This window comes from Pleurodeles waltl, chromosome 8 (assembly GCF_031143425.1).
Source record: "Pleurodeles waltl isolate 20211129_DDA chromosome 8, aPleWal1.hap1.20221129, whole genome shotgun sequence".
Lineage (NCBI taxonomy): Eukaryota > Metazoa > Chordata > Amphibia > Caudata > Salamandridae > Pleurodeles > Pleurodeles waltl.
This window is the reverse complement of record NC_090447.1, coordinates 1,493,573,459-1,493,599,648: the sequence shown is the minus strand read 5'-3', so window position 1 is coordinate 1,493,599,648 and position 26,190 is coordinate 1,493,573,459. Positions and strand designations below refer to the sequence as shown.

Below are 26,190 nucleotides of genomic sequence, written 5' to 3'. Positions count from 1 at the left end.
TCTACTGAGAAAAACAAATTGTTTTCCATGGTTCTTCTAACTATAGGTTTCTTTGAGTACTTTCTGTACGTGTGCCTTTGTGTGTACTGAGCATCCATCTTCTGAAATATAACTAAGCAGTCACCCTGAATCCACAGACCCTTAAGGCCCATGATCTTCGATTTGAAGGGAGGATATTTCAATGTTATTTATATTTAGGGTTTGTTCTGAAGGTACATGTTGAAACATTGTTAACTTGGCTTATGTTTGCATGACCTGGGCCAGTGACTTGTGGATTTGGGTAAATCTCGGTAGCCAACAATTGGTACTAAACACAGACTTTTTGACAAGTTACTGTACTCCATTTCAGTGACTGCACCCCGTTTGGGACATTTGTATTGCTCTGTCTGTTTTGTCTTATAAACCTTTTGATCCTTTGACCCGGGTTAGTTTTGGTAGGCGGTTTTTCTTAGATCCGTTATACTGCCCATAGAATAATTAATTGTAGACTCTCTTCTAAAAGCCCTACACAGTTGTAATTATGGTCAAAATAGACATTCTACCTCTTCTGTCATTTTTGTCCAGAGTTCTTTTGCATGCCTACATGAATCTGGTTGTTGTTCCTATGTTTCTTTAGAATCCTTTTTCAGATTCTGAGAGGATGCTCTGTAATTTGGATACACGGGACAGATTGAATGTTTTATTTAGAGAGAACGAAGACTGCCTTCTCCATATTGCTCAAGGACGGCCAACAATCCAAATTGGGCCACTTACTTTCTAATCCTGTCATCCTTTGTGGCGATGCTTATGGGTCAACCCCTTTTTGGAAATCCTATTCTGTGACTGTTGTCAGCATCCCAAGAATCAGCCGTCACCTAGACACTCAGATCTCCCTGACAGCTGGGCAAATGATCTGAATCTCACCACAAAGTAGTAGTGCCTAAGTGACATCTAGGATTGAATGCAGCTAGTATGGCTCTGACTCAAAAGTTAGAAGGCCGAGATGCTGCTGTTCTCGGTATACCATTCACCTCTTCTGTTTATCAGCTACCACTCATAGGACCCCTGACCAACACCGTTCCAGAAACTGAACAAGATGCATGCTTCACTTGACAACTTCCTCGTCACCTGCAAGCCAATGCAACAACCAAGAATATATTCTTCACTGAACCTGTGATCTAAGTGTTATTCTTCTTTCTGTTTTATGTCTTATTTTGTGAAAAGCAAGCTCATGAGACAGTCAAATAACTTAGATTTAGAATCCAGTCATATGTTAATTTGTTGATTTCTTTTTTATTCTTGACCTCTTCACTGTTCTTTTTATTCACAGTTAAAGTCTACCGTCCCTCTCAGCTCGGTTCTGCAACCCTTTCCTCCTCGCTAGCGCCTTCTGAGGCTCTGGGGATATTTGCAGACCTTCAGAGGGCCATGAAGGGATTTGTGCTGGAGAACGATCTTCATATTCTGTATCTGGTAAACACCTTGCATTCCTATTTATTATTGTTATTATTATTGTGATAGTTCATTTATAGAGCACACCAATACCCAGGAGTGTTAATGACCTTTACATAGGTTATTCACTGGTAAACAAATTGCTTAAGTTGATGTATCATGGTGTTAATTGTCTTAGGTTAACAGAGTTTTTGATTTGATTTCTTTTTATGTGCTACATGTAGTAAAATGTTTTTGATGCTAGAGGCTAACCTAACGCAGTGGGCAAGCTAGTTTTTTTTATTTTTTGCACACTCCCTCTAGAATGCCATTCCTATCCTTTATTTTGATTACCTCTGCAACTGTAGTGAAAAACTCACAATCCAAGTTTCCAAGGGGCCCTATATTCAACCTAGGCCTGTGTACATTTTACAATAATAGTGTACAGTAAGCAAGATGATAGTGTGTGTACATGAATACAATGAGAATGCAAAAGAAGGGAAAACACCAAACACTTCATGTGCATTGCAAATTATAGTCTCCAAGGGAATTGTGCTAACTGGGACAAGTAATGAATGAGAAGGGCACAGGCTACTCAGGCATCATCATTTACGTGACTGTGGACAGTAGAGGCATCTAGAGTATCTTCATCAGTGGCCATTGCAGCCACAAAATGTACAAAATCAACCTCTCTACAGATGACACAGCAACTAACACTTCCCGTTAGTATTCCGACATATATGGCCTGTGTAACAACTCACTCGTTGACTGTGTCTGTCAGTACCAGGTTTTCAGCGATGCCTATTATCACTTTCTCGTCAAACTATGATCAGCTCTCTCTCATCAGCAGCAGTGCTCGGCAGCGTTCCCTCATCACCAGCGACCATAGTCGGCACTAAGTTGTTGATTAAGCACTTCTCAGTCGCTACAACGTCAACTGCATGAACAGCGTAGTTGGAAGTGGCCGAAGCGCTTAAAAACTGGCTTATTCTTTGAGTGCCTGCTATGCCGCTATCAGTTTCACCCTGAACCTAACTCTGGTTCTGCCTCCCTCTGGATACTGCTGGGGCCTTCTGCTAGTTAAGGAGAGAGTAGAGGATGTTGATGGTTTATTTGAAGAGGTATTGTTTCTAGTGAAGCTGAATCATGAAGGGGAAAAGGACCTCAGAACTCTATTCCTCATACTGACAAGTCAGAGGTAGATGACTCTTATAACTGTTCCATTTAAACAGATTCACATCTATTTAACCTATGTACAACTCTAAGCCTATTCATTGTCCACAGAACATTGCAAGTCCCTGTATGTTTCTTGAAGTCTTTAGAAAATGTGATGAAGGTCATGTGCTCATGGTTTCCATGGCCTTCACTTTCCATGCCACAGCCTGCTCCTTTCATACAAGAGTGCCTCCTCGGCCATTGCTGAATGTGCTTCTCATCGATCCTTTAGTTCAGCAACCCACTCTGACAGTCACAACATCAAGATGTGCTGTGGTCAGAATGGTAGGACTCTATAACGTCTGACAATGAGGTATCTAACCCAATTTTTTAGGATTCACCACTGAACAATGTAGGTAATTTTGCAGACTAGTCAAGAGAGCTTCTAAAAGTGTATGTTTCTGCTTCTTGCAGCAGACAAATCCTGCTTTGTACTCAACTTTATAGATCAGTCCAGAAAGTCAATCAGAGCAATTCCAGTCTTCTACAATACATGCAAGGAGTGCCCTCTTCTAATGAAGAACCTGGCCTCAGCATCTTCAAATATGCCACACCTCAAAAAAAGAAAGTAAAGGGCTTTAGACAATTCACTGGTGTGGTCTTAAATCAAAGAAACGTTCTTAACAGCAGCTTCACAATGCAGATTTAATTAATGGAATTACCTGGAATTAGTGTCCCACCCAACAAGAAAGGAAAGAAAGTAATAGCAATGGGAACAAGAGTGGACATATTTTGGTCGCTTCCAACAGAGTTGCTAATTCCACCCTATGATGCGTAATTATGATTGCCAATTTTGAAATGATATAGCTCCTCTATGGCACCATTTACTTGATGAATATAGGCCTTGGACAAAAATCGATTATAAAGGAAGGTGAGTCTGCCCCACTGATATCACAAAAACTGCAGTGGACCCCTAGAAACACAAAGTTAGGCCAAATGACCAACTCTTTTGTCCTATGCAAATTTACCTATCTCAAGAGGACATAATTATAACCAGGGGTGATGTTAATGGTTCTCATATACACATCCACCACAAGCACAGGCAGTGTCTGTGCTTTACTGTCAGCAACCAGCATTGCTAACTTATGATATTCCCTTTTTCATTGTGTCAGCAACCCAAAGTATGCCAAATGCTTGGGTTTGATGGAGACAGTTTTGGGGCAATGGGAGCCCCATAAGTTTCCTTACCTCAACAATAAGTTAATTATAGACGTGCAGCAACCACATCAGCCACTTTGGCGCTCTTAATAAGTTAGGCATTACTCTAAACAGAACTGAGTTCTCAGTAACTCCAGGGTTGTCTGGTGTTTCTGTGAGCTTGCAGTTTCTGCAGAAAAAGCTGTCTGATCCCTCTAGTAAGAGCTGTAAGAGCTATGAAGGTCTACACGATAAGGAAAGACCAGACTGACCTAGAATGCATATCATCTGTGATTCCTAATTTCTGGGTTGTTGCCTCCAAGTTGCAACAAAGGACTGAACACTGGATGGCAAGAAACAGAAGGTCAGTGGGACAACAAGCTCCAGATAACCGTTGACGATAAGCATTCTTAGGTGGCAAACCCATGTGTAGGGCAAAGATGTAAATCTGAAGAACCCTTACCTGTTCCTTGCAAACAATATCATTGACAGACTGAGGTGCACACCTACAACGCTTGGGGTCCATTTAGACCCTGAGAGGGTAGCCCCTGTCCCCCGGCTAGAGGCCTGTGCGCCACATTTAGGGATCACCTCCAGTCAGGTGGGGACCTCTCTCCCTTCAGTGGAGCATGGACTGCTTCGCTGAAGGTCTGACATTTTGCAGAGATGGTGCCATGTTTGATGTGCTCCGTGGGCAAAGTTTTTTTTTTTCTTTTTTTTCTTCAAGAAACAAACTCATGAAGTGGGAGCATGTTTTTTTTTTGTTCTTTTTAAATAAAAAAAAAAACAGTTGAACTGACAAGCAGGATGCTTTCTCCTTGTGAGTGAGGTCCACTGCGCATTTTCTTTTCCCAGAACCACCATGACTTGAGGCCCCCCCATACAGAGAATGAGTGATGGTCACCCTGCCCCAAATAGAATGGGCGACTGTTCCTTTGAGTTGACATCCCTGTTGTGGAGGGACTATGAGTTTGAAGAGTTACACTGACAGAGGCTCTGGATCCTTTTTTCTTGTAAACACAGTACTTCCCGCACCCCACTGAAAATAGATATGGGGAAGTGCGGGTTTAGCACAGAAGTAGTATTGCCAATTCACAGTGTACACCAGCTCCACCTGACTTTAACTGAGACATTTAGTTCTAACCAACTTCTGTTCACTAAAGAGTCAAAATTTGACATAAGCATACTAGATGTCGGGGGCATGAGACACGCGCCATCTTGCCCCATGTCAAGGGAAATTAAATTAGGAACTGAACAGACCTATTCTGTATCTGCAGGCAGTAAGGCACAAAATCCCCCTCTGCTGTCAAATCAATCTAAACTGCAGTGACTCAGTGCACATAAGCATAGCATCTCTCTGACAGCTAAGCATGCCCTGTGGATGCAGGGCCGCCGAGCAGACGTGCTCAAAATACACAGGCAGGTTGTGACAAATGGGACCTGCATGCCAGGCAGCTGGACATAGTCTTTGAAATCTGGAGCTCTGGAAAAGATTTGCGGTTTCAGAATACAAAATGGCAGCTATTTGCCAGCCAGCAGTTGGTGGCACCCAGAAAGGCCGGGGAAGGCAGTCACACTCACATGTACCAGTCTTTTTTTTGTGCTCCTGCCTCTGCCAGCTAAACAGATTCAGAGATGTATTTTGAAAATGAAACAGGAATACTGCACCATTATATTAGTCAGCATGAGCCAGGCAACACTAGATCCGTTGCCCCAAGGAGAAGATGATTTTTCACACCAATTTGCAGTTTATTACACAAGGTGCCACTGTCTTTCCATTTAAACCAACAAATAGTTTTGCCTGCCTTTTTTTTAACCTTTCCACATCTGCAGAGAGGGCTCTGCACTCTATAGATCTGAAATAATGTTAAAATTTCAGTCCAGCTGCCTAGTGTTATCCAAACAGGGACTGGTACTTTACCTAGCAGGCTGCGTATCACTGTTGTACAAGATCTGAAACTATTATTATTTCTCGATATAGCGCCCGACTCACTCCCAAAGACGTATCTCAGCACTGTGCTGATCAGGCGAAAGTGTCAGTTTTTAAAACAACTATGCTTTTAACATCTGCTTGAAGTTCACAAATTTGGGAGAGGTGTGGATGTCAAGAGAGAGATTGTTCCAGTGATACAGAGCCAAATATGAGAAAGATCTGCCACCAAATCTGGAAGTACGAATACGTGGGGTCTACAGAAGGGCTTTGTCTGAAGACCTTAACTCTCTGGAAGGCAGAAAGTAACTAAGTCTTGGGCACAGGAAAGCAGGCTGGGTCTGGTATACGGCTTTGTGCGTCAGGCAGCAGAGATTAAAGATTGCCTCCTTTTTAATAGGCAAAGAGCCAAGGACGACCAAGCTGGTAAATTACAAATTAGCCAAGCAGTTGTATTCTGCATGACTTGAGGTTTGGCCAACAAGGTGTCATTTGCTGCTACCAGCAGGGCCTACCATAATCCCGGGGACTAGTTATAAGAGCCTAGACCAGGGTCTTCTCAGAGGTGGCAGGGAGCCAGGAAAGATTTTGTTTTTGCAGCCTCTTTGTAGCAAAGCAAGTGCCGGATGTGGCATAAGCTTGATCTCTCATGGATAGTTTTTGATCTATTTTTATTCCCAAATTTCTCACCACTTGCTGCAGAAAAGGGGCTGGGACAAGGTCAGAGGCCCATCAGTCAGCTGACCAGAGCTCGTGGGATTTACCGAACAGCAAAATCTCACATTTCTCACTGTTGAGTTGGAGACAGTTGTTGACCATCCAGTCAGCAATTATCCTCATGCAGTGCGTGAATTGGACTTTCACTTTGTCTGGATCAGGACCTAAAGAGATGAGCAGTTGAGTGACATCTGCATATGACACGATCTCCGATCCGCAAGATCTCACAATTTGTGCCAGAGGTGCTACATAGATATTGAATAGTGTTGGACTCAGGCACGAACCCTGGGGACCCCTTTCTTGGCAAGCATCTTTCTCGAATTGAAAGTACCCAGACAAACGTGTTGGGTGTGGTTGTCAAGGAAGTCTCCGAGCCATGGATACCTGCTTCGTGTAGTCTGCGGATAAAGATGAACTGTGAGACTGTGTCAAACGCTGCAGACAGATCCAGTAATACTAACATGATGGGGTTCCTGCTTCTCAAGAGAGTTGGATGTTGACAATGACTGCCAACAGTGCCATCGCAGAACTATGTAGCGCTCTAAAACCCAATTGTGAGGGGTCTGGGATCTTGTGTTCTTCTAGAAAGGATGTTAGTGGTTTGATGTGTTTTGATTTTTATGAGCAGAGGCAGCATTCAGATGGGTCTGTAGTTATCGAGGACTTCAGGATTGGCAGAGGGCTTTTTAAGAAGTGAAGATATTTGCTCATGCTTCCATTCAGTTTCCACTTCAGCAGAAGTTAGAGAAATATTGAACAGCGTAATTACTGATGGAGTCAGGCAGCTGGCTAGGCTGTAACTATTATTCTCCATAGTTGGTGTCTTTCATTGTTTTGCACACAACCGACTTCCTCCCTTCACTAGGATACAAATTGTTTACTTTTTACATGCTTTGAACATTTGATATGTGGATAGTCTAAGGTTAATTTAACCCCGTGACCCTCTAATGCTTTGACTGGTCTTCCGGTTCATAATGATGTAGATTCACTTCAGATAGTTTATAACTGAAGCAGTGTAAATTGAGTGCACGTAAATACATTAAACTTTGACTATTGAGAATTTCCAGCTTGATGATGGAACATCAATCATCCTTGTGACTTTAGAGGTAGCAACACTCAAGATATAGTTTCATGTGATACCTTTCCGTTTGTAATATTCCTTTGGTTGCAAAGATTCTGGCGAGCTTGCAGATAGCCAGCTTCAAAAGCACCTCAATTACAACTCCCAAGCCTAGCCTATAGCATACTCTGACTTGTCTGTGTTAGATGTTTGTGAATAAAAGATGCTAGTGCCCCCCTCACCCCCAATCCCTACTCATCTAATACACACAACCCTAATCCTGCAAAACGCATTTCACAGTGACTGTTTTGGCACTCCAGGATCACACATAGCGTCTTCTATTCATGCCGGTGTGGCCTCTGTGAAGAACCAAATCAGACATGTTTACATGCTTTAAACGTTGTGCTGGTGTCAGGGCTACTGTCAAACTGTTGCCCCCCTCCTGTCTTTGCTGGTTGTTGCATCTGACACACCCAATGCTGCTGCTCCTAGGAAATGAACCTCACTGTACAAGGACCTCCCTAACACCTGGCCTGCAGTGCTGACATTTGCTAGCAGTCCTGAGCAGAGTACTGTACCTTGTGTTTTGGCATTTGTGCTGGCTCTGTTCACTTGTTTACTTCAGTGAATGAAAAATGAAAACCTTATAGCCCTTTCATGTTTCAGACTAAACATTGTTACTGTTGCTCAGTGAACCCTATGGTTATGTTTTGCCCAGCATTTTAAGTGTTCCTAACAATGTCTTTGAGAAACTTTCCAGCGGTCACAGATTTATCCGATCCTCTTCCCCATGTGGTCACTTTTCATGAATAATCTCTGAAGTGGACCTTCCGCCGTGTAACTGTTGATGGCCAGATGCTCCATCAATTTACTGCTGTCAACAGATAATGAATTTCTAAAACGATAGCACAAAGTCTTTGGCACTGGACTCTAACATTTATCATTTTTTGTGTTCTGCCATAGCAAGGCATTAGAACACCATGCCCTGCACAGTTTGCGCGGATTGTAGAAAGTGTGCCCCCCAGGCCCATCTGTGGGTGCCAGAGGACTCACCAGACACCAGCACAGAACTTTAGCTCTTCCGTCAACGTATAGTACATTGGGGACACATACATGCCGTGTCTCAGCAGGCTGCTTGTTGGAAGGGGGGGAGGTATCTTCTCAAAAGAAGGTTTGAAATGGAAGTGTGGGCTCTTGATTGTACTCTGGCCCAGACTGTCACAGTCTCCTCCTTCTAGGAATTCAAGATTGCTCAGTATTAGCTGGGCTGCTGCCACCTTTGGGCCTGAGACTGTTCTGGTGCTTTCCTCAATTTTATACTTGTATCTCCATAATTAGTGTTGCTCTATAAACAGGCAGTATCATTTATCATATTTTATCCTGGCTCATTTGCAACGTATCCCTATCGTCTAGAGGCAAGACTGGAAACTAATACCAGAGCTTTGGGTGCCAGTTTCTTGCACGAATAGGTGCATCCTACGCAGCACCCCCCCATTCCTGAATGTGCATGGATGCCTTAGTCAGTTCCCTTTTTTCCACTGAACACTACGTCTTTGTGATATTTTGCATCTATATTTTGCTGTTTATTCAGCTTGGGGAGCTTATGCTGCAGTACCATGGCATGAAGCCATGCATGTTTGACATTTTGCACCAACTGACCCACATGATCTCTCATGCTTGGGGAATGGTCCTCCAGTGCACATATTCGCTCTGTGTGCTACCATCAGTATGAGGTCTCTCTGGGAGTGACTTTGAATATCCTCATCTGGAAGAAAGTTGGCAGCTGAGTTAGGCTCTGTCCACTAAGTGTGATATTGAGTACCGCTGCCTGTCCTCAATATAACAGAGAAAGGTAAAAAAACTAAAAGGTAGGTTTTTTGTGACCGCTGTAAAAGAGAGGTTGAATGTGGATGACCTGGCAAAGGAGAGACAGCCAGAGGGAAGCCTAAATTGTGTGCTGCTTGTACAGGAGAAGGAAGGAGGCCTAATGTGGCTAGGCAAAAATCTGTAGGAATTGTGGAGCAGTAGTAGCCATTAGAGCGAAACAGGACTCATGTCTTGTCTGCATTAAATCTCAAACAGTTACGAGACAGCCAGGAGGCAACAGCCAGCATGCAGTCATGGAAAACTCTGCATGGGCTAGACACAGTGTTGTCATTAGACATTGAGTGTCATCAGCATAGTTCATAAATGTAATCCTGTATGATTGTATAAATGGACATATAAGTTAAAATCAGTAGGACTCAATGAGGAGCCCTGTGGAATTTCCCGCTGCAAGGCCTTAAACTGAGACTGAAATAGGGGGGAAATTGACAGCCTGGTATTGCCTCCTAATTCATTCTGACTTTAAGGCCTTGTGGCAGGGCATTCTTCAGGGCCCTTCAAATCAGATAAAATATGTGACCCTCATGATATGTACTAGCGAAGACCATATTTGAAGGAGGCTGATGCAGCTAGCGTGCTGATCAGATCTGCGGTGTGTATATTATTAGGGAGTTCTTCCCACACATCAAATCACCCAAAAGAAAAATGGCAGTATTGGTGACTGATGGGGGGGGCCAAAAAGTATATAAGTGCATCAGTGAAATCAGTACATACTCCGGGGGTTCAACGGCAAAGGCGAATTAGGACGTGAGGGAAAGGGAAATAGAAAACCCCAATAGTTCTGCCAAAGAAAAAGACTATGTTTTAGAAGGTAAACCTTCAAACCCTCTTTAAAGATAATTACTAGCCCTCCACCTCCACCTCCTTCTAATAGAGCAAGGTAAATGAGAATTGTTGTAGCCTTTGGGGCAGGCATTAGCCAAATCGGGCATTGAGTCCCTCGAAGTCCAAGATTTTGTAACTAAAAGCATGTTGCCTGATGTGGGGCGAAGGACCTCTCTACCTAAGAGGTCGAGTGGTGGGCCTTAAATACTAAACATCATCAGGGATGAAAACTTTTCACATAATTTCAGAAATGTGATACATAGTTTACGGCACCAGAGAAAGGGTCAGACATATCTTTAAGAAGATGGGAGGCGAGATGACGTCAATCGAACTACACCACTTTGATGAATGATGTTTGAAGGATGCTTCTTGATGACTCTAACATATTGATAAGGGAACACAATTGTTCAACTGTTTCTCATCAGGTGGTCTATGTGGGTTATTATCAGAATGACCTGACACACTCTTTTTATGAATGATAAGGGCGGTTGAAATTCATGTTATCATTGAGACAGTGAGTTGACAGAGTTCAGGAGGAGTGTTGTCTGAGCTGGAGTTTGGGTCACTACCTTCTCAAAGATGCAACCAGAAATCAGTAGTAGGACGAGCGCCGTGGTTGGCGGTGGTTGTGGCCGTTGCATGTATGTATGCAGATAGGCTTTCATTTGGCACGCCGCTGGCGTGCCTGCCGCACAGACTTGCTACAGGTGGTCTTACATAGGCATCTTTTTGCCCGCACATGACTAATTGCAGTTAGACAGCTACTAGAAGGCTGACCAAGATGGATGGCTGGTCACGTTCAGTGTGTACGGATGAAAAATGGCATTGGGCTGCAGAGTACTCCCTGTCAGCATGAAGAGCCCAACAATCGAAGTGTAACAAAAAATACTTCAACACTCCCCAGTGAGGTGTCACAATAACCATCAAGCATCTTCTCCAGCTGGCTCCAAGAAGTAAAGCGGAAATCCTTAGTAAAGCCTTAAAAATACATAAGCATAAAATATTTTAAGTGAACTAAAAACTGTGAGACCTTAAGAAGCATTTAGTCTGCAAGAATCACAGAATTTTTGCAATTACAAGAGATGCAAGTGTTACTCTCCAAAGATGCTATCAACAGGATTTCGGACTCAGAGGAGAGGTTTGTTACTCAGTTTCCTTCTGCCTCTAGTGTACTTTTGACCACTGAATGCCTTCTTGCAGAAAGACAAATTAGAATGCCCATTGTGGCCCAGGTCCTGTCTGTTCTGGACTTGGTGGACTGGATGGTGTTTTTTGACCTGCAGTATGTGTATTTTCATTTACTCGTCCTGCAGGTCCAGGTAGGACGGGAGTAATTTCAGTTTGCCATACTCCCTTTCGGCCTCACCAGCTTTGGTAGCTATTGTGGTTATAGTACAGTTCTGTTCGTACCCTCCAGATCTTTCAACCTCTGTCTCGGATGTCGGTGGGAGCAGCTCTGAGGCTTCTTGGCTCTTTAACCTTCTGCATCCTCCTTGTTGATTATGCCAGGTGGAACATGCAGGCTGTATACTGAAATCAGAAGGTCCAGCCTTCCCAACATCAAGGAAGTCTATCAGATGCCACCCAGATTTCAGTAGAGGCAGTTTGTGATCTACTGTGGTGGGTGTTTGGATGCACTTGGTCCAGCGGCAGGCCCCTCTTCCTTCCCTCCACAGAGCTAACAACCGTGACGGATGTGTCACTACTGGACTGAGGACATTATCTCAGGAAGGAGGAGATCAGAGGACTCTGGTCTTAGATCCAGCTCATATCAGTCTGTTGGAGTTACATGCCATTTGTATTGCTCTGAAGACCTTCTTTCCGTCATCAATAGGAAGCTGGTGCAAGTTCTCATGGACACTACCACCATCATGTGTTATTACAACAAGGACACAGTGGGGACCTGGGACTTGCGGTAAAAGGTTCTGTGCCTCTGGATTTGGTTGGGATGTCAGGGCATTTCTCTGATTGTGAACTACCTAGCAGAATAATTGAAAACTAGAGCAGATGAGCTCCACATGTAGCAGATTATAAATGGTGCCTACTTCTTTAGATAGTACAAGGCATTTTCATGTCAGTGGCGAAGATCTTGGCTAGATTATTTCACCACTGGCGAGCACACCGTATCAAAAGTTTTGCGCTTGGTAGTTTCTATGAGAATGCTAACTAGGTGATGCATTCTGGTTCGAATGGAACACAGTACTCCTTTACACCTTCCTGCCTCTGTCCCTGTTTGCCCAAGTTCTAAAAAAGATCAGGAACGACCAGGAAGTCATCCTAGGGGCTCTGCATTGGGCCAGGAGAGTGTGGTGCCCGAAACTTCTGCACATGAGCACCTGTCTTTCAATAAAGCTACCACTTCTTGAGGGTCCTGTTGGAGCCACAGGACTGGATCCTTCACCCAAACCTGCACAATCGACACCATGGCGATTGTATGGCAGCATTTGATTTACTACCTGAAGTGGTGGATATTATTCTTGCTGCCAGGTGCCATATCAAAAAGTCAAGTTATGCCTGGCGCTGGGACAAATGTGTGGCATCAGCAATATTGATCCTTTATGAGCCAAACTTTAAGTTGTTATTTTGTTTTGTTTTTACCCTAGCAGGGCCTTGCAGTAGGCACTGTTAAAGGTTATTTGTTGGCCTTTTCTGTCTTTTTACGTTTGCCAGAATGACTGTCCTTGTTTTATTTAACTGTTGTGATGAGGTTTATAACCGCTTTGACACATTTCCTCCCAGACTGTTTATGATGCCTCAGTGGGACTTTAATTTGGTCTTTGTTTCTCGTGTGAATGCCCTTCGAGCTGCCCTGACCCTCATGAGATGGCTGACTTGCAGTTGAGGATTGGGTTGGGGTCAATGTGTTAAAGGGCTTGAATGCTTTTTTTGTTTACTTTTTCAAATGGCTTCAGGAGCCAAACAGTGGAGAGACTTGATGATAGACTAGGGATACATAGAGAAAGTATTTTTTGGTTATAGCTATTGTTACTGAGCGATTTCTTAACCTGTCATCATGCCTGGCTGCTACTTTGCAGAGGTGAGGAAAACCAAATTGATTTGCATTGATTTGCATTGCCTTTCAATGCAAAATATGGCAGAATATTTTGAATTTCAAGGTTTACTTTGACTGCTTCTGTTTCAGAATCATTGTTTTAAAAAATATATTTCTATTTTTCTGTCAGTGATGTTCCTTGTGTGTTTTTGTTCACAGGTCACACCAGTCTACGAAGAATGGATCACTATTGACTGGTACCAATTCTTTTGCCAGTGGGAGAAGCTGCCCACTTCAATGAAGCGAGTGGCTGAGTTGGTGGGCATTGAGGAAGGGTTCCTTGCCCGTTCAGTCAAGGGAAAGATCATTGCCAAAAATGAGAAACAGCATAGACAGATGGCAATCCATAAACGGTAAGGACCCCAGAACACAGCGCAGCATGCGTTTAATTATTATGGGCAGGAGACACAAAAATGTATAAATCTACACGTCATGGACTTACGCCATTTCTCTGCATGAATTGAAACATTTGTAAAGATTCAAAGACAGCCAATAGATCAGATTTCCAGTCATGCCCCTGGACACTATACAGTCTATGGTATCGCGTCAGCACTGTAGGCAATGGGCTGAAGAACCCATGGTAGCAATGCGTAGAAGAAAATTTTTCTTATTTTTAAAAAAAAATTCTGCCCATAGGAACCTTCTTCCCTTACGTGAGGAGGTATTCATCCTTTTGCATTCTGAAAATAACTTACAAAACATTTGCCTGGGAAGAATTCTACCTTTATATCTATGGAGATTATAAAGTGGCTGTCAAGGAAAAGAGGATGTGTTATCAGGCTACAGCATTTTAGAGCCTCCCTAGAAGTCTGTTCAATCTGGTCAGAGCTGATGAATAACCCACCTACTTATATAGGATGATCACACCAACATACCAAATTTGTGAGAATTCTATTTGGTTCTTTCTTGAATAAATTAATCAGAAAAGGATTAGTGGCACTTTCCCAGACACCAGACTCAACTTGGCCACCAGATTTTGGAATATGTGCCCCTGCTGGGTAGCAGCTCTGGCAAAAATGTTTAAGCGAGCCCTGACTTCTTCTTTCTATCTTTCGCTCTCTCTTTCTTTCTCTGTCTCCCCTTTCTTCCCTCTGTCGCTGTGTCAATCACACGATGTATCTCTTGCAGTAAAGCCTAATAAGCTGGAGGTAGTTTTTGGAAGCCCACTTGCAGCCCTGTGCCCACCAAACCTGGCTTGCAATGGCCCCATCTAACCCCCAGCCCCCTTCCCTGCAAAAAGCCTCATGTGTTAAATGATGAGGGTGGCCCTGCACCTTACACTGGTGCCTGACTCTTTCTTTACTAACACTTAGACAGCTATATTCTGCCCTCCTTTGGCTTCCTTTGGGCCTCATGGCGCCGGCCAGACCTTCCACCATGGGCTGCTGGTGATCCTTACACCAGCTCCATCACTGTGCTGGTTCAAGCAGGCCTCGATCCTCTGCAAAAGTTCCAAATGTTCTGGTGCTGATGGTGGTGCACTGTTTGCAGCCACTAGCACAGACATCTGATGCTGTCTTGGAGCTGTCTAAAATTCTAGTCATGGCCAGATCGAGCTCCCTACAAAGTTAGCCATCTTGGAGATCTGGAGGCCTGAGAGAAGTGTTCCAGGTGGCTAGGGTGCACAACCAGGAGCAAAATGACCCCAAAAGCTTGTAAAACAGTTCAACGTGGTCTGAGATATCGACAGGCGAAGGGTTTGACTTTTGAACACACACCCCCAGCGCAATCACATAACGCATGTAGCTCCGATGCATGGCTGCTAAAACTCCCCTTGGTGGGGTAGAGCCCGGGGGTTGCCACACAAAGTACATTTCATTTTTCACTGCTGGGAGGGTGTGCGAATTGGGCCCCCTCCCCAGAAGTTCAGGAAGGCCTGGGAACCACAATCCCCAGGCGGTTTTATGGATTGGGGGGCCTGGGACCCCCAACTTCGACCCCCAATGCTGCTAAGGATGAAGGGAGCACATATGCGTACCATCGAGATGGAGAGAGAAGTGGGTCGTGGGATCCCCAAAGTTGGGCCCGAGAGAAGAGATGGGGAGTGCTTGCTGCTGCAGCCTCCTCCCCCCAGCTCCCTTCCCTCTTCTCTATAGATGTCCTGCCCTGCTCCCCATGTCCGTGTCTGTGGGGGCAGATGGCCACCACACATGTAGGCAGCGAAGAAGAAGAACGCCCGGCTCGCACACTAACACAGGGAAGTGGTCCTGCCGCAGGGAGGTGTCAGCCAGATTTGGGCTCCCTGGGCTGCCTCCAACGATTAGAACATGTGGTGGGTACCCAGATAGGACCGGGCACCCCAAAGATAAATAATAGAAAGGGAACACAAGGAGTACCCGCTGCACGGCACAGGAGAAACAAGCGGCTGGAGCCGCTTATCAAAAATTTTCATGGTCCACAAAGGAGCGCCCCATAATGCCCTGTGCGACCGTTTGTGCAGCATAGAAAGTGGAATGTGGTGGCCTCAGGATGGCAGGAGCACCACCAACAGAGAACATGCAGGGGCTTCAGGAAGGCAGCAGCTCCTCAATTGAAAGTCCTCAAAGTACACACCCTACGTTAAGAGGGTCCAGGAGAACCTGATCACCCTGAATTTACCTGAAGTTGGTAAGCATTCCTTGGGCTAGAGCTTGTGCTCTACAGCTGGGAATGTAGTGTCCTCTAAGGGCTGAGTTTATGGCTGCAGGCGCTGTGGCCTAAAGGTTGTCAAGAAAGACACAGAGACATGGTGTATTGACATTGATTTATTTTGAAAGAATTCTCCATTGTCTGATGCAGTGCTTTATTCAAACTATGTCATTGTTGCTTTACCTAAAAGGTTGTTAATGCTGACAGTAATTTATATTCCCAACAGGCTGCAATGTTTTACTAATGATGATGTGAGCACCTTATTGCAGTGCCTGATTACTTATAAGTACAGAAAGGGATGTCATGCTTTATTGATGATGCTGCAGGAATGTCATGCCTTATTATGGAATATATGGCACATGATTGCAATGCTTGAAAATTCTTAATAAGTGCAGAGGGAATGTGGTTACTGAGTTCAGTGATGGAATGATGTATTGCCTTAACATATGATTCCAGGGTCTACATTGACCTAATGTAAACTGACACCCCCATATATGGTTATGTGCTGTATTGCATGTGAAGGGGGTGTACTGTGAATTTGGAGATCATGACCCTTTAGGAGTCAAATGTAATATCCCAAAGGTATTTCCACCAGCCAAATGTATATTTGTAAATTACCTTGTAGTATTTAGCAGTGTGTGTTATAAATGTATGTTTCATTTTTCTAAAGAAAAGCACTGACTCGACAATCATTTATTGAGTGTTGTTATTGCTTACTACTGAATGGAGATTACTAGCCCAGACAACATCTCTTGAGTAAGCCCTGGACTGCTCTGCTAGAGTCTAGCACTACAATAGGGTGTTTGGTTCAGAGTGTAGGGCACATGTGGACCCACACAACTAATGGCAACAAGATTCTTCCCAACCTTACAATACCCTTAGGAAACCCACGTAGTGTTCCCAGATACATTGTCAGGCCATAATGCACCCTTGCATACACAATACAACTTTAAAAGTACATGGCTAGGAATTAGATGCCCCATAATAGTACAATCCAAACACAGATCACCGGCTAATACACAGTTATTGACCATGCTGAAGGTGAAACCAATGAACTAAGCCTTACTACTAGCTCTGCCAGCCACTACAGCACCCAACACTAAGACTGCAAGTTCTTAGAAGAGGAGAAGGGTTGCAGACCTCAGGTGAAATGCAGAGTGGCTTTCATTTGGCATATACTGAACAGCTTTGTATTCAAAATGCTCAGAGCAGCCTTGGTCTTTACTGAGCCACCACTCAAGACCATACAATGCTGCATGCCAGAGTTCTCATGGAAAACCTTCCGCAATGTATTCAACGATTATCACATGATGCTGCAATTGGGGAATCTGAGGGAGAGATGGGCAGGTGACCAGGCCCAGTCGAGGCTGTGGATTGGGAGGCAGTGCTTACTCACCCTAGGGTTAGTTCAATTACACATTTCTACATAGATTGTATCCCCATATATCCATATTGTTTGTGATGGATCTGATCAAGGCTCCAGTATGTTGTCAGTGCAGACAAACTGAAGTTTAGTCTACGACCTGCTACAGGAGTGCATTGCCATCCAGACTTCTGAGCTGTTGACTGTCCTAGGGATCGACTGAGCCTTCGTCTGCATTTAGATGTAGTCTTAGGAGAAGGAATCTGCTTAGATATAAAGAGAAACCAACAATGTACCTTGTAATTGATGCTGAGAAGGAGAGGCACTTCGATAAAATAGAAACATACTCTAACCTGAGACATAGGTGACTGCAGAAGGGGAGAGAAGCTGGTGCAAGGCTATGGAAATGTCCAAAAAATGGAGAATAACATGCTTAAATATGTTTAAATAAGGAACCGGAGAGGTTGTTGAATACATGTGGTCAGAGACTTTGAGGATTATGATGGCCTGAACAGAGAACCTGAAGCTGCCTAGTTTAGCATTTATTGGAGGTGTACTGTATATACTATGTTAAACGTTGATCAATATACGTTATGAACCAGCTAGAAAATAAGATTGTGGAAATTCATGCAGAAAAGAGCCCACAGAATGGTCCACCATTAAACCAATGTGCCTCATTAGGACCCATTAAGCAGTACTCTCAGCAGACACAATATGTGTGTCTTCGTCCCCCGCTCATCATGCAGATCGGTTCATAAAGTGTAAGCACGCCATGTACAACAATGTCTTATAACCGTGCCCTGATCAATGAAGAGTCTAAGAATTGTCAGACTCACCCACTCCACAACCTTAGACAGCCCAGAGTGCTGCGAGCCCACACAATCGGCATAAGGGAGCTATACAAATGCTGATATTAGAAACTAGACTGAATGAAGTAAACTTGGATAGTGAAGCAGAACAGCACTGGGTTTTCATTATTAGACAAGGATTAGATCATGCGGCTTCAGATTGGAACTTTGGATGGTAACTTCACTCATGGGCATAAAAAAACAATTCACACTGGTCACATTGATTGTCTACACAGAATGCTTAAACATGTTTGTTCTGATCCTAGCATTTTCTAATATGATTTGTTGGGCTGGCAAAGATCCAAAATGTAGCCCCAAAAATATTTTTCATATCTTCAATTTGGACACATTGCAACTTGATTCTTAACTGACAGCAGGTATAGAGGTTCTCCTTATCTCTAAACACAGTACAAAGACTGAAAAGATTTTGGACGACTGCTCTAGTCCCACCATGTCCAACATGTTGTTCCAAACTCGGCATATATACACCGTACTATACTAGGATATAGGATGTTTAGTAGTTTTAGCAATAACAAGATGTGTGGTGCATAAGGACTTTGTGGGACAACGCTTGTACTAGCGAGCAATGATTTTTGTTTCGTTAGACTCTATCCAGTTGTTTTTAGACTAACCTCTTCTTAGCCCATTTTCTGCTGATTCTGATAACATCAAGTTGTTTCTAGAGTAAATTCTGGTTAGTCCCCTCCTTTTTACTTGATTCAGGTAACCTCAAGTTGTTTCTAGAGTAACCTCTTCTTAGCCCTCCCCACTTGTTTCAGGTAACAACTAGTTTCTAGACTATGCTCTTGTTTCTCCCCCTTCTGCCTCATTCAGCTAACATCAAGTTGTTTCTAGAGTAACTTCTAGTTAGCCCCTTTCTACCTGATTCAGCTAACAACAAATAATTTCTAGCGTACCCTCTTCGTAGCCCTCTGCCTGATTCAGAGGACTTCAGGTTGTTTCTAGAGTAACCTCTGGTTAGCCCCTCCCCCTTTCTACCTGATTTAGCTATCATCAAGTTGTTTGTAGAGTAACCTCTAGTTAGTCCCCTCTCTGACTGACTCAGCTAACATCGTTATTTGTAGAGTATCCTCTGGTTAGCGCTCCCTTCCGCCTGATTCAGCTAACATCAAGTTGTTTGTAGAGTATCCTCTGGTTAGTCCCCCTTTCTGCCAGTTTCAAGTAAGGTGCATGAGTGAATTTATTGAAATTCTTATATTGTATGTCCTCCCTAAACTAACACTGTCACATCACTCACTAGGACTTTGCTATGCCACTGAGATCTTTCTTGCTCTTACAGATTTTTCACCAGCCTTGTTTTACTGGAATTAATCAGTGAGACGCCCCTGAAGGAGGTGACACAGAAGTATGGGTGCTGTCGTGGCCAGCTCCAGTCTTTGCAGCAGTCTGCAGCCACTTATGCCGGTGGGTCCTTCTTAAACTTTATGACCTAGTGATGGGCAGCGTATGTTTTCCAGCAGTCTCGTACAGTGCAGATGAAGAACATTCTGAGTAACATACAAGACCCTGGAGGCTAAATGCTAGATTTGGGCCCATTTTTTCAAATGATCTTGAAAGAAGGCCTAGCAATCTGCACATGCTTCAAATGAAGTCGCTTACTCCCTATGTGTGTTTGGCACAGAAGTCACAGGCGTTACCATATCTTCCAGGACAGCTCTAGGTTTCCTTTTCAGCCCTAAGTGAGAGGTCTGAGTTTTATATATTTATAATTAATGAACTTGTGAAATGTGCATGCGTGTAAAGATGCACATGCCTGTGACCATGTCCATGCTTGGGAAGAGTCACACACTTTGGAAAACTTGCGAACAGATAAGCTTGTGTTTATTAGATCACTGTGGTTTGTTAGCTGTTTTTGTATTGTTTCTTATGTATACGTTAATTGTGTAGCTATTCTAGTTTTACTGTGGGGTAAAGGAGAATAATTCATTGTGAAACTGTGCACTGCAGAGTGCATGGGTACATAAGTGTCTTTCTTGACAGTGACTAGGCTCATCCTCTTTGGCGGAGAAGCTGTGTATATTCCAGTAATTCTAGAAGGTGGCACACAACACATACCAGCCATAATCACCCCTTATCTGTTCTTCTGATAACTCAGATTGGTTACACTCATTGGAAAGACTTAAGTATCAGTGCACTATTGTGAATGTTATAGGCTATGTAAAGCATACTCGAGTGCTAGACTGAGACCTGCAGTGAGAAATATGACTGTTTCTGTAAGTAACAGCTAGGGATATACATTTCATCGGAAAGGAAAACAACTTGTGGCAGGGAAAAACACAAGAGTGTACTACTTTTTTGTAAATTCTATTTGCACATTGATGTTTCTGAATATCTAACTGACTTTAAGGCATGTCAGAAAAAGATATTGAGATTTTGCTCCAGGTCTCTATAAAGAATGTATTTATCAAATGCATCGTTAGAATACCTCCGTGCATGTGCGGGATTGTGGGAGACGTTTTCATTAACAGAGAGGAATAATTGTCTTGAACATCTCAAAGTATAGACAATGGTTTTTTTATTTTTTTATCTTGTAGGAAAATGTTATAAAATGTAAAAAAAAAAAAAAACTAAAAAAAAAGTATATCGCTTCAAAACGTATATGGAGCTAGATTGAATCTTTAACATTATTTTCTTTTTTTCCTTTTTGAAAATGTAAAACATGAAGTGAACTTTTCCCGTAGACACACACCACATATAGATCTAAACTACACTGGCACTTTGCAGGCAGCCAAAACCTGTCACTGACTCCGGATAATGTGAACGAGCACATCTGGCACACAAAACTTCAAGGATGTTGTACAAAAGCACACCGAGAAGGATGAGTCCAAGGTGACCTTTTTAAGGTCAGCTGACTTTTAAATGCACTGTAATAACTGGCACCAATAATTTCCCGGGCCAATTGCATCAGGTACTTGATGCCCTGAAGTGGTCTGTCGGTAGAAATTGGATCAGCAACCTCAAGAAGCTGTCCTTTTCTGTGTATTTCTTGCCACATTTAAGGGTGTTTGCCATAAAAGAAAAGACAACAGGTCATGCTTGACCTACAAGGTCCTGTCACAGGAAATATGCCTTATCCTCAGTATTATGTAGCAGTTCAAACGCATTAAGGTACAGGTGACCATTGATCAGCTGGATGGATGTGGTACTGAAACCTACTTTATACTATACTCATAGGTCCAAGAACTGAGGCAGTGGGAGGTGGCCAACATGGCAGATGTGCCCTTTAGTCCCTTGCCCTCCCTCCCCCTTTTTCTCGCAGTAATCCCTTCTGAAAGTCTGGCTCCCCTGCTTGAGCCACAGTACGGTGCACATTGGAGGAGGTGGTGCCTACAAAGATGAACTTCATACAGTTCAACATCACCCTTGGTTGCATGGATTAAGTTGTGGGCCACCAGACAGAATACGGTTTGCTTATGTGAACTCTAATCCCTAGAGTTTGGGTACTCTCAGACTGCCTAATGTGTAGATGTCGCACTGAATATACTGCTAATAAAAATTAGGTTAAGAAAAAAACTGAGGCAGAGTACCGTGTGACAATGCAGCACCCGTGAATGTAGCATCTTGACCTTTTATGGCTGCTTCAGCTTCTCACAATTGAGTTTGTTGGTTTTGAAGGAAGCTGCGTCTTCATTTTGTAAGAGATGTCACTGCTGTTTGGCAGCCCTAAATAGTGACCTTATATCCTAGTATGTCTTCCCTAAGTGTCTGGCACTCATCTTCACAAGTCATCAAACCATAATTGCTGTTGATAAGACAACTGAGTTCAGGTGTAATTCCTCCATGGAATGCAATGCCATTGTATGACGGCAGCTGCCTGCATGCAACACAACTAAAGCGAACCATTGCTAAATAGCACTATTTTGGGAACTGACCTACCTTGACCACATGGCTGTTTCTTATCGGTACATCTACCTACAGATTCCTCGCTTTTTGAATACTCTTTAAGTGCCAGCATTCCACAGAAATGTTATTGAAAGCTCTCCCTGTTTGACAAGAGCTTTGGAATCTTCACGACTCTGCGTGTGACATCACGTGACGTCACTGGAGCCATAACAAGCCCTCGTCAGCATACTGATGTCCGTTCCCTTTTTCCTGCACCTTCGACACATAACAGGTTTCCGTTACTTTCCATTAGGGAATGGTAGAAGTCTCTTAATGTTTTTCCCGAATTGCAACATTGTTTCGGGAAATATGTCTCCACCAAGGAAGTCTGGGTTTTACCCCTGTAAGGAGTGTGAGGGTCAGACGATATTTGTCTTTGGTGTCTAAGTTCAGACCACGATGTTGAAACTTGTTCATCATGCCAGAAGAGGAACCCTTAGGCACTGAAAGAAAGGGAGGCAACGCTTTTCATGGCCAAGGTGAGACATGAGAAGAAAGGGCATGAGAAGTCTTGTCCTCGTTCAAAGTCACCATCTCCCCATTTTTCAAAGTATTTGAGAAGGAAGCACAAGAAGAAGCGGCATCATGGTTCCCAGTGTTGTTCTTCAAGAGACGTGTTACCGAAGATGGTATCTCCACGTCAGGCATCACAGGTAGAACGAGGTGAAGTAACTGTTGCCGTCGCCAGTGGATTTTCCGGTTTCGCCTCCAAGTCCAAAGCCACCACCAACTTCATCTAGACATCCTGATCCAACGCCATTTATGGATCCAGTGCCTCCACCCCAACAGGAGCAGCAGTATCCATCCTTCCCTGCTCCGGGAGTGGACGCTTCTAATTTTCTTAATGCTATGTTTAGCATTTTCAATAGGGTGTTGATTCCATCTGGTGCACCTGTGGGCCCCATGGGTCTGCTCTTGTATTCCTTGGGAGGATTTCTGGTGCATTATCAGCACGCACCTTTTATGCCAGTGCCCAGGTTTTCTGGCGGACTCCGGCGCTAAGGCAGTCGACCCCATCAATCAATCAATCAGTCAGGGAATTTGTAAAGCGCACTATTCACCCGTGAGGGTCTCAGGGCACTGAAGGGGGGGCTCCTACTGCTCGAACAGCCAGGTCTTGAGCTGTCTCCTGAAGGTAAGGAGGTGGGTGGGAAGAGTGTTCCACGCCTTGGCGGCGAGGTGCGAGAGCGATCTGCTGCCGGTGGTTGTTCTGTGGATGCGTGGGACGGTGGCGAGGGCAAGGTCGGCGGAGCAAAGCTGTCGGGTCGGGGTGTAGAAGGAGAGCTGTCTGAGGTATTCTGCTCCGGTGTTGTGTAGTGCATTGTGAGCATGGGTGAGGAGTTTGAACGTGATTCTCTGGTTGACAGGGAGCCAGTGTAGGTCTCTCATGTGGGCTGTGATGTGGCAGTGGCGGGAGATGTCCAGGATGAGGCATGCGGAGGCGTTCTGGATGCGCTGCAGTCTTTTCTGGAGTTTGTCCGTGGTTCCTGTGTAGAGGGCATTGTCGTAGTCCAGTTTGCAGCTTACGAGGGCTTGTGTGACCGTTCTTCTGGTTTCAGTGGGGATCCATTTGTCGATCTTCCAAAGCATGTGGAGAGTGTTGACGCAGGAGGAGGAGATGGCGTTGACTTGCTGGTTCATAGATAGTGAAGAGTCCAGGATGAATCCCAGGTTGCGTATATGGTCGGTGGGTGTTGGTGCGGTTCCCAGTGTTGCAGGCCACGAGGAGTCGTCCCATATGGAGGGTGTGGAGCCGAAGATGAGGACCTCAGGCTGGTCGGAATTTATTCTCAGGCAGCTGTTCTACATCCATCCACAGTCGTTGTTCCGCAGATGTCACCGGCACCTGTGGTGCCTTCTCCGGTGTCGGCTGAATCCGTTCCGGTGTTGCATGTTTCAACTGTGGTGCCTTTTCAGGCCTCTCTGAAGCAGGTGCTGACATCACCTGTGCCATTGCCAAAATCTTCGACACCATTGACCGCATCACCAATGCCCTTATTGAAATCAAGGCATAGGTCTCGAAGGGAGGCTCAGAGATGTCTGAAAGAGGAGCAATATTTCTTTGGTAAAAAAGGTCCCCCAGAAGTGGAAGATGGTGAGATTAGGTCTCTGGATCCAGACTTTGAGGGTTTACCAGAGGCGCAAGCGGTTTAGACACATCACTGGCATAGGCGTCATTGTAGCCCTGAGGTATTCCTCCACCGGAAGTCACATTTTACCATTCAGTCATTTGAAAGGCTGCTGGCATGTTGGATTTTCCTCTCCTATCCACTGAGCTTACATCTAACCTACCTACTGAGGTGCTGCATTCTACTTTATCTTCAGAACCCTTGTTTCCTTTTAATGAGGCTTTGAATGAGCCAATTCTAGAAATTTGGCAGAAACCTATGTCTTCCTCTGTGGTTTCTCGGACAGTTGCAAGGAGGTATAAGCCAGTTCCTGAGAGTTTCGGTGGTACAATCTTCCTATTCAGAGCTTACACCTGGATCTTTTTCTTCAGCCCCAGCTGATAGGAAATTAAAAAAGATAGAGGAGTTACCAAATAAAGTGTTTTCATCTGGCAGCATGGCATTGAAGTACATGAACGCAACACGCTTGTGGGGACGTTACATTCATGCTTTATTGGACTCTGCTAAATCTGTGGTTCCAAAGCTACCACAGGATGTTCCGGGACACTTTACCAAACTTCTGAACGATGGACAGGCTGCAGTCCATCAGGTCATCCAGTTGGGTCTAGATACTGCTGACTCAGTGGCTAGAGTGATGGGCACGTCAATAACCACTAGAAGGCATGGTTGGTTGAGAGTCTGTTGATTTTCCCAAGATGTGCAGAGTGCCTTAATGGACTTCCCCTCGATGGGGCTAGACATTTAGGTGCAAAAACTGATTTTGACTTGGGGAGCTTTAAAGAAAGTAAAGCAACACCTCTCTGCCTGGCTCTTCAGTCCTAGCCAAGGATTATAGGCAGTTTAGGAAGTTTCGTGACTTTGCCAGAAGCTTATGTTTTCATGGCCGGCAGAAGTAACACCAGTAACAGAAGTCAGTCAACCCACTTCATAGAAGTTATAAGGGGCGTGGGAGGGTTAACCACCAAGCAGTTCCCCTTCCCACTTCTTCCTCGTCATCCTCTTCCACCCACAATGCAGGAAAGCAGCCCTAGTTTTCCCATCAATGAGCATGCTTTACTGGTGTGAGGACGGGTGTCCCAGTTTCTACAACAGTGGAGATCCATAGGATCGGATGTGTGCGTATTAGATATTGTGGAAGATGGGTACGCCCATCCCTTCCAAAAATGTCCCCCACCTTTCTCGCCCCATCAAATTTACATTTCTGCATACCATCTCCAGCTCAAACCATGCTTTAAAAGGGTGCAGTGGAGTTGATTCCAAAGCAGTAACTGGGTCAGGGATGTTATTCACATTATTTCCTAATTCCCAAGAAGGACAGACGTTTGCATCCGATCCTAGAACTCAGGATTTTGAACTGGTTTTTCAGACAGGAAAAGTTCAAAATGCTGACCCTAGCTCAGGTGCTTCTCGCGCTGGAGTGAGAAGACTGCATGGTTTCAATCAACTTGAAGGATGCATACTTCCATATCGCTATACGGCAGTTGCACAGGAAATACCTCCTCTTCACAGTGGCGTCTCAACACCATCAGTTTGCAGTCCTCCCATTTGGTCTTACTTCTGCACCTCAAGTCTTCACGAAGGTCTGACCCTCGGGTAGGTCGCTCCCCTGCTCACGCAGCGCCTCCAGTCCCTGACTGCCTTCCTCTCCTGTGAGTGTGCTCCCCCCTTCTTGCCCGTGTACCCCGAGTGCTTGTGCTTGTGCTGACTAAAAATCCCTTTTCTCTCCTTGTATCCCGTGCGTGTGCCCCCGAGTGCCGTGCGCCGTCCTCCCCTCTCAGCCCCTCCTTTTTAGTAGATTTTAGTAGGCTCTTGTTCCCTTTTCGCCGTCTTGCCGCTTTTTCCCGCCGCTCCTACCGCGCTTTTCCCGCCGTCTTTTGCCGCTCTTTTTTGCCGCTCTTTTTTCCCGCTTCCAGCTCCCCTGCCCGCCCGCCTCCCAGCTGACCCCGCCTCCCCACCTACCCCTTAAATGGCGGCCGCTGCGAGGACGCGCAGCGGACACGCCTAAGGCAAGCCCGTCTGCGCCCGGACCGTGCCCAGCGCCCGAACCCCTGCCCCCCGCACCCCCCGCTTGACCTATGACTCCGCCACC

General features: G+C 44.6%; 1 protein-coding gene across 2 annotated transcripts in view; it reads left to right on the top strand.

Moving 5' to 3' along the window:
- POLQ (DNA polymerase theta) overlaps positions 1–26,190 on the top strand; it is a 367,236-nt gene that overhangs the window by 131,235 nt on the left and 209,811 nt on the right. For both annotated transcript variants that reach the window (XM_069202712.1, XM_069202711.1), the window contains exons 13-15: positions 1,310–1,452; positions 13,390–13,583; positions 19,370–19,494. In XM_069202712.1, coding sequence (XP_069058813.1) covers positions 1,310–1,452; positions 13,390–13,583; positions 19,370–19,494 — 462 coding nt within the window. The remainder of the gene's footprint in view (positions 1–1,309; positions 1,453–13,389; positions 13,584–19,369; positions 19,495–26,190) is intronic.